Source organism: Anomalospiza imberbis, chromosome 3, assembly GCF_031753505.1.
Source record: "Anomalospiza imberbis isolate Cuckoo-Finch-1a 21T00152 chromosome 3, ASM3175350v1, whole genome shotgun sequence".
Lineage (NCBI taxonomy): Eukaryota > Metazoa > Chordata > Aves > Passeriformes > Viduidae > Anomalospiza > Anomalospiza imberbis.
This window is the reverse complement of record NC_089683.1, coordinates 93,346,651-93,363,543: the sequence shown is the minus strand read 5'-3', so window position 1 is coordinate 93,363,543 and position 16,893 is coordinate 93,346,651. Positions and strand designations below refer to the sequence as shown.

General features: G+C 39.8%; 1 protein-coding gene across 5 annotated transcripts in view; it reads right to left on the bottom strand.

Annotated features, from left to right (window-relative positions):
* The window catches only part of UBR2 (ubiquitin protein ligase E3 component n-recognin 2), a 55,252-nt gene extending 39,629 nt beyond the window's left edge, over positions 1–15,623 (bottom strand). For 2 of the 5 annotated variants that reach the window (XM_068185811.1, XM_068185810.1), the window contains exons 1-7: positions 15,196–15,615; positions 9,775–10,034; positions 7,338–7,416; positions 5,839–5,952; positions 2,966–3,093; positions 2,577–2,715; positions 813–875 (exon numbers count right to left, since the gene is read on the bottom strand). In XM_068185811.1, the coding sequence (XP_068041912.1) occupies positions 813–875; positions 2,577–2,715; positions 2,966–3,093; positions 5,839–5,952; positions 7,338–7,416; positions 9,775–10,034; positions 15,196–15,273 (861 nt within the window). In that variant the 5' untranslated portion in view covers positions 15,274–15,615. Of the gene's footprint in view, positions 1–812; positions 876–2,576; positions 2,716–2,965; positions 3,094–3,311; positions 3,522–5,838; positions 5,955–7,337; positions 7,417–9,774; positions 10,035–15,195 lie in introns of those variants that run through there. The other 3 variants (XR_010997615.1, XM_068185809.1, XM_068185812.1) reach the window with 3 other exon arrangements.
* Between the last annotated feature and the right edge of the window lie 1,270 nt (positions 15,624–16,893).

Here is a 16,893-nt window from a genome sequence, read left to right as displayed (position 1 = left end):
AAAGAATTTACCCTCATCTATGTATTAGAAAGCATAATAGTTAGATGTTACACATAAAAGCTATTTGTTCTTTGCCTGCGTGGGCAGCAAGTTAAAAATATTGCAAAACATTATCTTTAAAAACATGCTAATGCTTTCAAAATACCTTAAATAGTCAAAGAACAGTAACTCTAGTTGCAGCATTGGTTTTTCAACGGTTGCAGTATCATACATAAACTATTTATTTCATGTGATTAAGTACTGCACTGCAGCAGTTAACAAAAAATTAAAAGAAAACATTATTCTCCCATTTTTACATGGAAGAATCTTGCAATATACAGAAATTAATATATATACATATATAAATGCATAGATGCAAAATGAAAATATTTGCAGTTTCACACTTGGATTCAATGAGTAATAATTTCCATAACTGTTGCTGTGAAAGACATAAGCAACTTCACGCTATAGGGGAAAAACTGTAATAATTTACCTTCACTGATCTGAACTAGCATATAATTCTAAAAGATACATTCAAAAGTTTCTGGCCACATCTGTTTTATGAAAGAAAAAATTGTCTACAAACTTCCTTTTAGAAAGTTATTTTGGGTATCAGGTAGGCCATAGTAGGAAAAAAAAACATCCAACAAAAGGCCAATAACAACAAAAACCCCATAAACCAGTATTTTGATACCTCTACTATATTGTAAAAAGTATCTCCAACACTTTGTATCATTAAAATATAATGAGTCATACTTAACTGGGTAGCAAAGCCTCTTTTTGCTTAAGATGAGGCAAGTAAGGAGATAACATCCCTTATCACCATTACTTACCACTATTACTGATTTTGCCTGATCACAGTATTGGAAGTCTCCATATCGAACAGACCTACGGCCCTGCAAATTCAGAAAGATGTAACATTACCACCAGCTCCTAAACAAGGAGGCCCAATTCTGTGTTTTACATTAATATAAAAAACACAATAAAAGCTTCAGATGCATGCTAACTAGTCTGTCTTTCATGCTATTTTCACTTTTTAAAGTGCTATATATAGTTAAGACACTTGGATTTCCCAAATGCACCCTGTACTTTTTAAAAGAAGATAAAATGGTATCATACATTCAGTTACCTGTTACATTAAATTTTCTGTGTATAACATTGTTCTTAAGAGGAACAATGAAAAGAACCACACTTATTAAAATACTGAAAACATTAGTACAAAGGCATTGTTCATTAGTTTTGATATAACTTGAAGATATTTCAGATATTTCAGTGCCTTTTAAAAAGCAGATATTAAAGTTAACTGATCTTTTAAACAGACAATTGAAGCACTTGCTATTCCAAAAGGAAGGTTTTCAGTCTCTCTCTACTGTCAATCCATACATCAAAATAGATAGTTTATTGAATTTATAGCGTATTGCAGACAGGAAAACTCACTGGCATTTTCGATCTGATGCCAAATCATTGCTTCAGGCATAACATTCTCATTTCTTTCACATACATGCTCATGTATATATGCATTCATGCATGCATTTAGAAGTAGAAGACATCAGCAGTAGGGAAAAATCTGAGTGTATCCCGCAAGCACGTGCTCAGGTCAGCTCATATTCAGGGATCAGATGTGAATCTTTTGTTTACCAGTATCACAAAAGATAGAGCAGTGGTAACACAAAACCAAAATCTACTTTAGTGTTAAGTAAAATGAAGTGATTATATTTCCTGCTCCACTGACGTCCCTGAAGTACTTCAACCAACCAAAATGACATTTCCATTGCCATTTAGGAAAAGATTTCTTCCCCACACCATCCCCCCAAAAAAAGGCACAAGACAATAAGCCAAGTAAAAAAGACACTTTTTTCATGTCAACTGCTTACAGGTTCATTGCAAAAATAATAAGATGCAGTTACCCAATGAAATATCACTTTCTTTAAAAAAATGCACATCAGCCACACTACAAACACAGCTGACAGAGTGCTTCTGAAACTGAAATACTAGTTACAATTATATTCAGCATACAGTGATTCTGAACTCACTGTTCCTCCTAAAAACTGTGTTAAATGCTTTTACCTCTTCCTGCCACTATAATCTGACAATTATGAAAAAGAAAATTAAATAAAATTTTAAAAACAAACCACAAACCATTAATAGTTCCACAAGCACCAGAACAAAAGCAGTCAGTTATGGATTTTATCCCTCACACTTAACTGGTGTTACTCTGAGAAGCATTTCTTATGTTTGGAGCACATTAAGGGGCTTTTTCAATGTCAGCTCCTTGGTTTAGTAAGGGAAGGGCCAAAGCTGCTGCCTGTACTTGACAGAGGAGTGAGAAACACCTTGGTATTTACACTTACAAGACCTACTAGAATACATTTACATTGAAACATATTCAGTATCAGGTCTGGTTTGGACTGGCCAAATGGTATTTAGGCACTGAGACATTTAGTGTTTCGTATTAAGGCATTTTAGAGTGGTATGACACAAAGGACTCACAGACTCACATTAACCACATGCTTTGGGAAAACAGACTAAAGTAAGTATTGTCATAAAACAAACATTAGGACATGGTAATTAAAAGATCTAACAATTAATTCACTTACATCTCTATCTACTGTTGTTGCAAAACCAATGGCTTCCTTCTGTGTGCAGTTGACAGCCTTCTGAAGAGTATAAATAACTTGTTCATAGGTATGGACTTCATCATTAAATAGCATGCAGTAGTAAGTGTCACTCTTCTCACTTCAAAGCAATGATTGAATTTATGTCATTCAAAGCAAGGATTGAATTTATGTCATTTAAAGCAATGTTAAAAGTAAAAGCAAGAGCAAAGGAAAAAATATGAGAAATACAAATCTACTACAATTATTGTATACAAAATATTTCTGACAATTTTAAGAAAGGCAGAAAAGATTTTTAAAATCAAAACCTCAATTTTCAACTGTAAATATCTGTAAGCTTTTAAAAGGCAGAAGACAAGTATTATACTTACATCACTTCTAGTCCAGGCAATTCGTTTTCCTTTTCCCATGTTAATATATCTACTGCATATTTAAATGTAATGGCAAAAATATTATAAGCTCTTGCTACCATATCTTCTGGTAAGTGGACAAGAGGATCCTGGAAAGTAAATATAAATAGCAAATGAGAAATTAAATTACATTCAAAACAAACTGTCAAACTTGCATCTCTCTTTATCAAAGATGATGTAAGCATCTTTAATGATGTCTTTCTTTAAATGACTTTTCAGTTGAAAGGAACAGAGTCAATAATCATCCTCTTTTCTTCTTCCAGTTCTACACTGACAGTCACCAAAGCTCTAATCTAACATTCAGTACCTGAATGTTAACTTGCCTCTGATCACCCATTTACATTTTCACACATTCTTCCATTCTCATTCTCCTTGTTCTCACTCCTGCACACCTTTTAAGATAGTTCTTTGGAAAAACTTTAACCTCAGCTGTATTAAAATCTGCTTCTTTTGCTATGCCTTCAAACCATAATTTCAAATCCCTGTATCTTTTGTTCCACTTATCAATATTAGTAAACTGCAGAATACAAACGACCATGCATCTCTTGTCCTGTTTTATATGCAGCATGCATTAAAAGGCATAAGTCTTATCTATCCAGGCTTATACAACATGCAGCAAACTGGCATCATGATTTATGATGCACGTCTCTTTATATGCTGTGGTAATAAATAATTAACTGCCGAAATGTAAATAGGTGTTTCATAATGATCTGTCCATGTCTCAGTCTTGCTCACAGAGAGCTGCTCCCCTTTTGTCTGTGCACTGTGCATCCATTTGTGCCCACTCTGTGATCTCCATTTGACAATGCAGCAGCCCCTACAAACTTATCCTTCTCTCTGTGCCAGAACAGAATGGAGGCTGTTGCAGGTGGGGGAATGGGAATGTGGACAGGGAGGAAGAGGAGACCACTGGCAACTCTGAATAAGACAGTGCAGGTACCACTGCCATTTCATTCCAGTCCATTTCAAGGACGCTGAATAGAAAACATTATAAACCTCTTCTCTTTTTGTCTTTTACTGTATCAAAATTTTGAGAACTAGCTCCTCTTCTACAAACCTGGAAAGGGAATGCTGCATGGCCTGCAGGTCACCTGGATACAAACTATACACTGAGTCACCGACTCGATTCATCATTTGATATTTTGATGTATGTGTAATTGCTAGACAATTACAATATTTAACAGTGGCCCAATTTCTGGTTTAGGATTACCTAATAGTAAATTCTGTGCTTCACTACAGCTTAGGTTGTATAAAAATGATCACAATAGTAATTTCTCAATTTAAGTCTGCATCATTAAAGGAGGCTCTTGACAGTCAGCGACTCACCTGTACTAATAAGGTTTATCCCCTCCACCCCAAGACTGTTTGGGAATATTTGGAAGCTTTACAAGAGTGGTAATAAGAACTGCCATTTCTTTTTTTTTTTTTTCCTTCATTTAAAAATTATCCAGGGTATGAAGAACTATCAGCCACCAACAGCAAACACAAACCACAAGCAGCAGAAGCAGCAGCAATCCCTCCACTCCCAGCACTTTCACATATTTGGGCAAGGCAGAAAATAGGCTCCAATAACATTCAACAAACCATTCTTAATCCACCTCTAACATAACACTGCGTAAGAGATCCCAATCTCCATGGTTTATGGGGAAGAAACACAAAGCCTGCCCAGAACCTTGATTTTTCTGTCAGGCACACTCACTGTGTGAGTATCTTTGGGCACAGAAGTAGCAGTCCACCCAAGATTTCATAACAAAGAGTTTCCTAAGGCTGCTGACTAATGTAAACCACCATGTAGACCAAGTGATGAGGCCAGCAACAGTGCTAGAGTCTTAGGACTGAGGGAGTGAGAACAGATATTAGACCACTGTCACTGAAAATACAATTACAGTTGCTTCACTCAAACCATCAGATCAGTAAAATTACTACCAGTGCTTGCCTTAGATTTTCCCTTTTAAAAAAATCTCACAGAAGTCACTAAGTAAGAACAGATGTGAGTGGCTAGGTCAGAAGCCCAATTAGCCACACTCATTCCTGAGATGTAATAACAGATAAGAAGATTATAAGCAGAAGACAGAATGCTTCTTTAGTCTCCAGTAACTTAAGACACTAACACTTCCCACACCAAAGATGGTACCTACAATTTTAAATGGCCATTGTTTTTTTTTCCTTCCACAACCATGTTAAATTTCCTTTCAAACATGTATAAACTTTCAACAATAGTATTTTGCAGTGGTTAGTCCAGCAGCTTGAGTCCTTCCTGTAAGATGTGGCATGTCTTTTTGCATTTAATACGTCCAAGTTGTTATGCTCTGATTCTGTGGTAAAGATGTGTTCTCTATTTACCTTCTCCATACCAAACAAGGTCTTTTAGAGACCTTTGCCTTACATCTCCATTATGACTTTCCTGTGACAGCAAGATATTTTGAGTTTTAAAAATCTGTGCATTTCCCTTTGGTAAGAATCAGAATATCTGTTGCACAGACAGCTGAATTTGGCTCCTTGGTGCACATGATTACATACAGACTTATTTCCTTTTGCACGTGATAGAATCCCTTGACCTCTTGGAATATACAGAGAAACAAAGAAGTAGAACTAAAACTGCAGAGGTGACCAAGAACATACAAAATGAAGCCTTTAAGTAGAAAAAATTTTAAGGAACTTCTTAAGATATTAATTTTTGTCTAACACTGTGGTTCAAATAATACTATTGAAGTTCCTACAGCCTCTCATACAGAATAAAATACCTGCATACTAAATAAAAATAACCTCAAGTGAAGGATTTATATATACAAAGTTAACAATGTTTTGAAACATGATGCCTCAATTGTAATTACCTCCTCTTCAGCAGTTTCTGAAGTGTTAAGTTCATGCTTTTGACAGTAAGGACCTTCCTTCCAAGCTTCTGTATCACCACAGTCACAGAAACCTCCTCCACCTGACGTTGTCATCTAAAATTATTTAAAAACAAAGCAGTTCAAGTGAATATACATATATATCATACATGCACATTAGGACATGAGTAGTCATAGCTGTACTACAAAAGCATGATCACAACACCTGACAGCTGAAAGCCTGTCTACCTCATCAGTGTGCCTATGTCAAAAGAAAAAACCCTGAACAACAAAACACCTTCAAACACCTCCATTCTGCCCCATCTGAAGTTTTCAGATTTTCTGAATCTATTGCTTGCCATGTCTTCTGTACTATGCCAAACTCTCACAGTTTTAATCTGAACAAAGCTAAATCATTTCACATGGCACTATTATACAGTGAGTGAAAAATGTGTTTTATGACAAAAGGAATTGAGAGACTTAAACTTTTCACAGATGTAGGCAGAGAAAAAAAGCATTGGAAAATTTTAATGGTATATTTACACTGTTTGAATAAAATTTATTTTAAAGACCCCCTCAAGTTAATAAGCATAATAATACTTCTTTTTTGAATCACACCTATTAACTGATGCATAGAAGAATTCTTTCACCAACTTTTGGCATACCTGGTATAATCTATACATACAGGAACATCTTATAGTATCAAGAAAATTAGATGGACATTTGAAAGAACATTTTCTTACACTTTTGGATGTTACCTAGACTTGTTAATTCAACAGTCTCAAAAAGTAAAAACCTATGTACAAGAAGTAAGATGATAACAGCAAATTCGGCTGGGTTTCTTGATAAAAGTCGTTGCGCTTGGATTTTTTACCTGAATCCTAGTGCTCAGTGTAACTATGCAGTAAACAGAATTACATTAGCAGCAAGTGCAGTATTGTAAAAAACAGATTTACAGAAAGGCTGCACTGGTAGTTTTCACTTCACTTCTTAGTTTAAAAACACACCAAGGTCTTCTTGGATTTGTTTGAAGGGTTTTTTAAACTAATCTGTACTACTAATAACAGTATATTACTAAAATAAACAGCATTTACAGTTTTCATTTTCTCTTTTAACTTTACGTTTAAGCTTTACACACAAGTGGTTTCTTAATAAAGGTTTTTCAATAGCTTTTTAAAACAGTCAAATACAAGAGTCAGAACAATTCAAAACCCAAGTCTAAACCTGTAAAATTCACTAAAGGGCATGTGTTAGAAGTAACATACATTTGTAAACTTAAGTGTTGCACATAAAATTTAATTGCTCAATATTTTAAAGTGCTAACTTCCAGAAGTTACACTCAGATGAAAACATTCAAGTTCACATAGGATTACTGCAGACATTCAGAGCTTTGTTTTCATTCAGCATCTGGAAATTCTGTATACATTCTTAAACTTGAAACTGTTTCACACACACACACAAAATCACTAATAAGTATGTCATTATCCTGCAGGATCACTAACCCTGTATCGGTGCTCTCTGTGAATGCTTCCAAGAAAGCATTCCATGCACAACACACAAGTTGGGTCAACTGCGCAGTCTCTGAGAACAGCAACAACAGAAAGAAAAAAAAAAGCATTAAACACTTGCTTTTGCCTTTACATATTTACAACAGATAATTTTCAAATACCACCAATATCAACCTTCTAACTAATGTATATATTACTGTGAAAGAGGAAAGGGATGGCTTCAAAGTCAGGAAACTAAAGAGAAAAAAATCTGTTCTCACAACAGAAGAGCCTTTAAAATATTGTGTGGGTAGTATGTCTAGTTTGGGTAATACAGACATTGCCTTCAAGAGGTGAGACAAGTATATAGGCAAGTAAACAGATGAATTACATAACCCAGAATAAACCCAAGTAAGTTCTCTCAAGTACAGAGTACCAGCATTAATGATCTCCAGCAGAGAAGACATTTTTCACTGAACACTGGGATGAAAGATCGCACACAACAGACTAAATCAAACCTCTGCTTCCAAGTTCAGCCCTACAAGCTCACTGATGGGCTGCAAGAACACAATTTTCTCAACCAGGAGATCAGAGACCATAATAAGGTCTTGTCTACAAACACTCCTGTATTAGAAAGAAGGAATATTTCTAGTAAAATGGGCTATACCAAATGAGACAATTAAGCATTATATTTAACTGTCTCCCTGAAAAACACTGAAAATGCATGAACTCATGTAATGCAACTGACTTCAAGGCACCTCAAGATTAAGGCAGGTGGGTTTTGTAATGTAAAAATAAATAGCAAGAGAATGTCTTATGATGATGATTATTATAAACCAGAATTCAGAGAAACAACTTATTTTGTTTAAAAGAAAACACTAGAGATCACACAAAATCTCATTATCAAAATTCTCTTAGTTTAATTTAACCAAAATAAATGATGGGAAGATCATCAGGCAACCATGACTTAATATGCACATGTGTTTTCTCCAGAGGAGCCACTAAAGATGAAAATGTCAAAGCAAAATTATACAAAGCTTTTATCTTTTAGAATAGTTTATGTCCATGGCATTCTTTTTTTTAGATTAAAAAAAACTACCACTTAATGCAACAACATGCATGCAGGATTTGGCAGATCAGTTCTACAAAATTGAATGTTGACTCTTCAGAGCTCTAAACTTGTGGCAGAGTACTTAAAAATTCAGTACCATTTGTCAAGTAATTTCTCAGACAAGTAACTGTGCCTATACCTAAAGCAGAAGCTGACCTGGAAGCTGCACAACTGCATAGAAAAATCCACTGCTTTAATGTGGACCGGGAAAATAATTATTTGCTGTATTCCACAAAAGCTTAAATGAAACTCTCACTATTCTTCATTACCAGCCATAGGTTAAAGAAAATTAACACACAGCAGGAATCAAATGTTCCTTGATGAACAAAAAAAGAGAGGGACTCCATCATCAGTATGTTAATGATCAAACACTGTTCATATGGAGCAACAAAAACGTTGGGAATTCTGTCTTTTTCTTCTAAACACACTTACTTTTTCAAGACCAACTCAGTATGAATCTGAAGTACCCACCAGTTTAATCTTATCTCTCTCATTATAAAGAGGTCTCAAAGCATTTCCAAACCCAAAGGCCAGTAAGGTCTTAGGTTTCTAGAAAAGGAGAGCACTAGAAAGAAAAGTTCTTCCACTATCATTCTCTCCTTGTAAATGAAGGGGATGGAAACCCAAACAAATAAACCATTGAAATTAGACAGACATTCAGTCCCCATGTCATCTCACCAAGTGTTCAAGTGTCCCAGTAGACACTTTTCAGTAGAAACCACACAAAATGACAGGAATTTGTGACACAAACAAAACTTAAACCACGAACAGTTCAGAATATAGAAGATGAAAATTAACCTACAGCTTGTAATACAATGGCTTAAAACTGAAGATTATTTTAAATACTTGTAATTGGTTAGGAACTTCCTGTTCTCTTTCAGGTATAAGTATTTTTAGAGAGATCTAGAGGAGGGAAGGAGCTAGAAGCTGATATGCTTGTGTTAAGCATCTGATAGATTGGTTTAGCAGGTCATGGAAAGAGGTCTAAAAGACAAGATCAACACTAACAGCTGATATTAAACACCCAAAATATATACACATACTCTTACCCACTTACTTCTGATTAATGCCCTTTAAATCACCCTGAAAGGTCACCCCTAATTATTTCTTAATCTTGCATTTCTTTTGTACAGAAAACACTCTACATTATACTAATTCATATTTTTCCATTTATACATCTGTAGTGTTAATTTTCCTCGATCCCACTTGTCATGAAAGACTGCAAGGTTACTTTAAAATATATTTCAGTTATTAACTTTTCATTAGGACAGTATATTCTTATTTTAAAATGTTCCATGACTTCACAAATCATAAATACTTCACAATGTTAAGTTGAACTACCTGCAAGAATACGTAGGCTCTCCCACTTTAAAGACACGGCCACACAGATGGGAAGGTTTGTTTGCTTGCTCAAGCTTTGGAAAACCAAATGCAGGATCTTCACCACAAAGATACCATTCCATTGGTCCCAGCAAAACGTGTTGTGCCAGCATGTCTTCTCTCTGAGGGGCAGGGTTGGGACCCCTGCAGTAAATTTTTGGTACATAATAGGCCAGATGCCGGTACACTTCTTTTTGAAGGTCATTTGCTTGCAGCCATTTCTTTTATATTAGAAGAAATGAGAACACAAATTCTTCATTAATAAACACACCAAACATAGTTCTAGCCATTCAGGTTATTTTATTTCTACAGGAAATATCTAAAATGTCATTCCAAAACTAGAAAGTCATGCTTCCTTCTAAGTGTTAAATCTGAATTATCACAAAAGACAGACGTTAGGAAAGGAATAATTTGTTTCCTTGCTCACACATTTTATCCTTTTGACATACAGAAGATTTAAGACAAAAATTCAGTAAAATTTTCCTCCAGGATGAATGACCAGTAAAATGCTGGCAGTGATTTTTAGGATACGGCCTAGACTACATTGGTCACATTTCTCTGGAGTGCAGATGGATGCTGCCAGCTTGGGACACAGGATCAATGGGAGCCTGGAGTTGGCAAGGAACAGAGACAAAAAGTACATGGAGAAAAGCAAACACAGCATTAGGTAACAGTCCCTTTCTCATTTAATTTCCACAAATCACCTTTGAGAAAATGAGGGAGTTTTGGTTTCTCCTTCAACCAAAATAACTCATCTGAATTACTATTTCAAGTGTGATGTTAGATCCATGAATTCTTGCACTGGGTTTGTGAGGCGAGGTTTTGGTAACAAGGGGGCTACAGGCTGGCTTCTATTAAAGCTGCCAGAAGCTCCTCCATGTCCAAGAGAGCCAACACCAGATGGCTCCAAGATGGACCCACAGCTGGCCAAGGCTGAGCCCATCTGAGACAGCAGTAGAACTTCTGAGATAACAGATTTAACAGGGAATAGCATATTTAAGGGGACAAAAAGAGAGCAACAGCAGCTGGGAGATGTAAGAATATGGGAGAATAACAGCTCTGCAGATCCCAAAATCAGTGCAAAAGGAGGGGCAGGAGGTGCTCCAGACACCAGAGCAGAGATCCCCCTGCAGCCCATGGAGGTCCAGTGGGGAACAGAGATCCCCTGGCAGCCCATGGGGGATCCCATGCTAGATAGAGCAGATGGATGCCCAAAAGAGGCTGTGACTCCACAGTAGGAAGCCAATGCTGGAGCTGGCTCCTGGCAGGACCTGCGAACCCATGAGAGAGGAGCCCATGCTGGAGCAGGTTTGCTGGCAGGACTGGTGACACCACGGGGAATCCACACTGGGCATCCTGTTCCTGAAGGACTGCACTCCCTGTGCGAGACCCAGGCTGGAGCAGTTCATGAGGCACTGCAGCCCATGGGAAGGACTGACACTGGAAAAGTTCATGGAGGACTGTCCCCATGGGAGGACCCCACACTGGAGCAAAGGAAGGATGTGAGGAGGGAGGAGTGCAGAGACAACATGAGGAAGTGACCATATCCCCCATTCTGCATCCACCTGTGCTGCTCAGGGGAGGAGGTAGGGAAAACACAAGTAAACTTGAGCCAGGGAAGAAGAGAAGGATAGGGGGAAGGTGTTTTTAAGATTTGGTTTTGTCTCTCATTACACTACTCTGGTTCGACTGGTGATAAACTAAATAAATTTTTCCACTAGTCAAGACTGTTTTGCCAATGGCAGTAATTGGTGGATGACCTTTCCCACTCCTTATCTCCACCGAAAGCCTGTTGTTGTATTTTCTCCCCTCTCCAGCTGAGGAGTGGAGTGAGAGCATCTTTGGTGGGTATTTGGCACCCAACCAAGGCCAACTCACTACAATTCTCTTAAGTCAGTCAATGGTAAAAAACAATGTTGGCCGTTTTTAAAAGGCATCAAACCACAGAACTGCCCTAAGCCACTTAAAATCTCACAGCTTCTCCTGGTTTGGTTTCTTCCCCCCTGGTACATACACACAGAATAAAAAAAATACTCTAGGACATTTGTTTTATTTCTGCCTTGGGGATAACAAATTTAGAAAGATTTAAACTGTTAAGTTAAATCTGTAAGGTTTTTATAAGGAACAAACAGGAGCAAGCAGATACTGCAAGTGTCCACTGATTAAATCTTGTGTAACATAAACAGCCTCAGCATGCCATTTCTCATTGTAAATGTGACAACCAGATACCCCCTGGCAACTTTCAAAAAAAAGAGGTCAAAATCAACCTAAAACTGTACATGAAAACGCAGAATTCATTATGCCAAAATAAATGGGTTTGGTGATCAAATGTTAGAGCTTGATTTACTCTGAATTATTTATAACTCACTCTAAAGAACTTATGTTTGAGATAACACAGTTGTAGCAAGTTCCTCGGGATACAGGCATTCAGAGTCAGCTGAGCATCTGTGCAGACTGGCTGCATTTTTGCCTTCTTTTTTAATATATTGAAGTAGTTTCATTTATTAGATATGTTTTTCTGAAGTAGAACTTGGTATTTTAAAAAACCCTAATTCGTCAGGGTGCTTTCTTCACTTCTCTTTTCCTAAGTTGGACTTCTTAGAATCATGATTGAACTGCTAAATCTTTCTATATTCATCTAGCTTTGATGGTCAAAGCCCAGTTTTTTCTCAAGGAAGTCCATGGGAAGAGCTTGCCAAAAAGCCTTAGCCAAGAATCTAGAAGTCTACAGATTATCTCACCATTCCCACCACGATTCAGTGAATACCATAGGGAAAAAAAAAGATTAAAAAGTAAAGTTTTAAATAAAAAATTTATTTTTCCCACCAGTTCATTCATCTTTTCCTTCCTTTCATCAGTTTTGCCAAATTGCTACTACTGCCAGGAACCAACTCAATCACAGTGGCAGTGACTTAATCTTTTCCATGATTTCCATTTAATAAGCTTGTTTTTGCATTATTTTCTATAGCATATGCTAGTTATTAAACTGCAGGAATTTTTCAGCTAAATATCTTTAACATCAGTCTTTTAATTCAGCAGCATATTACTAATTTCTATCTAGAAAATACACAGTTCATACTAGCTACACTACAAGCTCAGACAAATACCTAGGCACAGAAAATTCTTGTTCCTCGAGTAAATGGCTTTCCCATCCCAAAAATTCTGGGAGTAGCTGTCTGAGAGTTAGGTGTGGCAATGATGAACATCATCACACCTAAAACTGTTTGTGGGGCCAGTTCTATACACACAACTGCGCATACAGTTTTGGAAATCAGATCCTGGATGAAAAATACCAGAATGAAATCCAGGCTACTAGGACAGGGAAACAGATGTGACTTTAAGAGCTGCCAGGAAGGCAACTCACAGGTCTGCTGTGCAAGTAAGACTGTTAATAGGAATATATACATAGGTATACATATGTTGCACTGTCTCTCAAAATCGCTATCTGGGGAGCGCTGAACTCCAGAAAAGCTACTCAAAACTTTGGAATTTGCTCTTTCATAAAAGCATTCTGCATTTAGGCAAGGTTTCAATTAGTATTTGTCTATCTTCTAACCTGAAATCACACGCAAGAAAAGCAAATATTCTACTCTCCCAAGAGAGGCTTTTTATTAAGAATGGAAGTGCATTCCTCTTTACTTCCTCCCTCCTCACACTTACTCTCCTGCAACAACTTTAACTGCCCTGGGGGAAAAATTTGTGCAAAGAATTGATCAAACACCTTACATAAGTAAATACCTAATGGTTCATCAGGGTTTCTATTAAATTCCCATCTAAGTAAGAGACACCAGGAGAACAAAATATAGAATACTAATAAGGCATAAAATAACTCACTTCTCTGTTTCAAAAGCTAAAAGCTACGATTTATGGGGTTTTTAGCTACACACAAAAAAAAACTTGCGATGTAGGCTCACATTATGTTAAAGAGAACTTATTTTTATTACTTTTGTTCTTTGGAAGTTTATCATTAAGTTGTTCCAACGACAAACTGAAGTCTTAAGTGCTGCAACTATTGCTTTGGGATGGTATTTGTTTGGTTAATACTGGGCTATCAGCAAAGTAATCCTATCAGCAAAGGAAGCAGAAAAACCACACTAGATTTGAATGACAGATTTCAGAATTGGAGCTTGTGCAGGTGATGACAGATAATAAAAATGAGAATTGACTACATTTAAACTGGCACTGCTACCTACAGCAAATTCCTAAATGCATTCCCCTGGGTGCATGATTGCCTTGAGTTTACCTACAGTGTGACCCAAAAAAACCATCTGCTATTCACACAGACAAGGTAATTTGGGCTCAATTTGGACTGCTTTATAAATGTTTGATGAAATTATTTGGTTTGCTGCAGAGAAGAAGAAAGATTAATCCTGGAGCTAAACTAGCTAGGATATAGCTAACTATGCACATTTGCCCATCTAATCAAACCTTTGTCTGCACTGAAGATATACAAGCATAATCTGAGGATAATCTGAATTATAACAATCTTTTATTTTCATTTGGAAAGCAACCAATGTATTTGACACTGAGACACACACAGACAGCTCTTCAAGGTTTTATCTTACCGATATGCACATGAGCAGTCTCAATACTTTAACACATACATCCAGTTCCTCAAATGCCCAAGTGTCTAAATGGACAAACATTTATGTCAGAAACAAAACTTCCTCCTAAGACTTCACCCTCGAGACTACATTCCTCTTTCAACTACTCTTTGTAAGAGCAGGAAAAGTATATAAACAGCAGTAGATTTCTTCAAATGTTACACTGATTTTACTAGTATTTCCTCTACAAACACCCCATTCTAATAATCCTAAGATTAACTACTGCAAGCTTTTCCAGAACCGCATCTTAAATAGTGGGGAGGAAGGAAGAATCCTGTAATGGCACTTCAACACTGTACAGCGTATTTGGGGTCAGACATCCACCTAAATTACTAGGGAGATCTCCTCAGGTCTAGGCGCGATTGCCGGCAGAGAGAGGCGAAGGGGCAGCAGAGGCGGAGGAACGTAACTTCAGGAAGCAGTTAAGGAAGGGGCGAGATGCCCGGCCGCCCCCGGCAGGGGATGGCCACGTCCAGGCAGCTTCCAGGGAGCCACCTGCGCCAGCCGGCACAACAGGAAAAGCTGGCTGATCGCTGCCATGGACTTCGGCTTCTGCAACAGCGACGCTGGCGACAACAGCGCGCCGAGGCCACAGCGGGACACCGCTGCCGGCCGGGGGTGCCCTCAGAGCCAGCCCCGGCAGGGACACCCCCTCCCGGGAGAGCTCGCTCGCCCCGCGGAGCGGCCTCGCCCCGGCCTCGGGAACAGCTCCCCAGGCCGGTGCCCGCTGCGGCCTCCGAGCCCCCGCTCCCTCCCCGCGCCGGGCCCGCCGCCTCACCACGGCGATTTCCTCGGCGGAGCACTCCAGCAGGCTCTTGTCAATGGCCTGCACCTCCGTCTCCAGGTCCGCCGCCATCTTCTCCCTTTTCCTGCCCCCTGCCCCGCGCTACCGAGGCCGAGGCCGGGACAGCCGGAACGGGGCCCGGGCGGCCGCCCAGCACGGGGAACACACACTTCCGCCCCGCCTCCCGCACGTCACCGGCCGCCGCGCCGCGTTCTGGGGGCTGCAGTCCTTCCCCGGCGCTGCTCGGCCGACACACGGCGCTCCGTGCCCGGGGCCGTGCTGCGGGACCTGCGGGGCCAGGCCGGCGGTCGGTACCCGCCCCCCGGCCGCCTCCGCCGGCCGCCTGCCCTTCTCGCCTCACGCAATCCCAGGATCACGGGATAGGTCAGGCTGGAAGGTACCACATCTGGTCCAACCTCCCTTGCTCGGGCAGGGTCATCCCAGAGCACATGGCGCAGGTTTTCTTTCAGACGGTTCTTGAGTATCTCCGGTGAGGGAGATTCCACAACCTCTCTGAGCAATCCGTTCCAGTGTTCAGTCACTGCACTGTAAAGAAGTTCTTTCTCTAGTTCAGGTGGAAGTTCTGTGCATCAGTTTCTACCCCTTGCCTCTTGTTCTATTGCTCAGCACCAATGAGAAGAGCCCAGCTCCATCCTCTTGACACCCTCCCTTCACGTCCTGATAGACATTGACGAGGTCACCTCTCAGTCATCTCTCCTTCAGGCTGAACAGGCCCAGATCCCTCAGCCTTTCCTCAGAGAGATCCCCCAGTCTCTCAGTCATCCTCACTGCCCTCCGCTGGACCTGCTGCAGAAGCTCCACATCTCTTTTGTACTGAGGAGCCCAGAACTGGACACAGCACTCCAGATGAGGCTTCACCAGAGCTGAATAGAAGGGCTGATCACCTCCCCTGAGCTGCTGGCAATGCTCTTCCTTAAGCACCCCAGGATTTTGTTGGCTGCCTTGCCCACAAGGACACTGCTGGCTCATGGACAGCTTGTTGAACAGCAGCACCACCAGCTTGTTGTTCACCACTCTTCCCCAGTGCAAAGCGATGTTTGGGGCTGGGGTCATCTCTAGTGCAGCTGGCAAAGCTGGGTGCCCCTCTCAGCTGAAATGCCCTTGTCAGCACTGCCAGTGGGCAGTGAGGGCTTCCTGAAAGCCTCCAGTATTCCATGCGGGTGGAAAGAAAATAAACCAGTAAATTTTATGTACACGGCAACTGTGGCTTTAAGACAAGTGTTACTAAATAGCAGAAGCCATAAATTCTGTTGCTCAGCTTCCAGGGAACGACCCAAGCTGAGGCAAGGCTTGTTCAGTCAAGTGGGGATGCCGGTCTGCCTCTTAAAAAACAAGTCACCACCACCAAACCCAGCACACAATTATCCTCCATAACTCCTTTTCAGCACATACAGGCTCAGTATCTTACGAGGCCTTTCTGAAAACCTGTTGTACCACTGCTGTACCCATGGGCTTGCCTTGCACTTCTGTAATTACAGCTGGGCCCAAACCAAGTCGACGTGTCTGACTGTGCCTGCAGCCACGGGGCGCCTGAGCATGCTGAGGTTTAAAAACACACCTTCCTTCACTTGCTGGCAACTCCTGCATGGACATAAGCATCATGCACAAACTGAGTACTATTTCTACCTCGCATGTCCTATCAGCCTTCATGGCTGAGATAAGGACCCACCC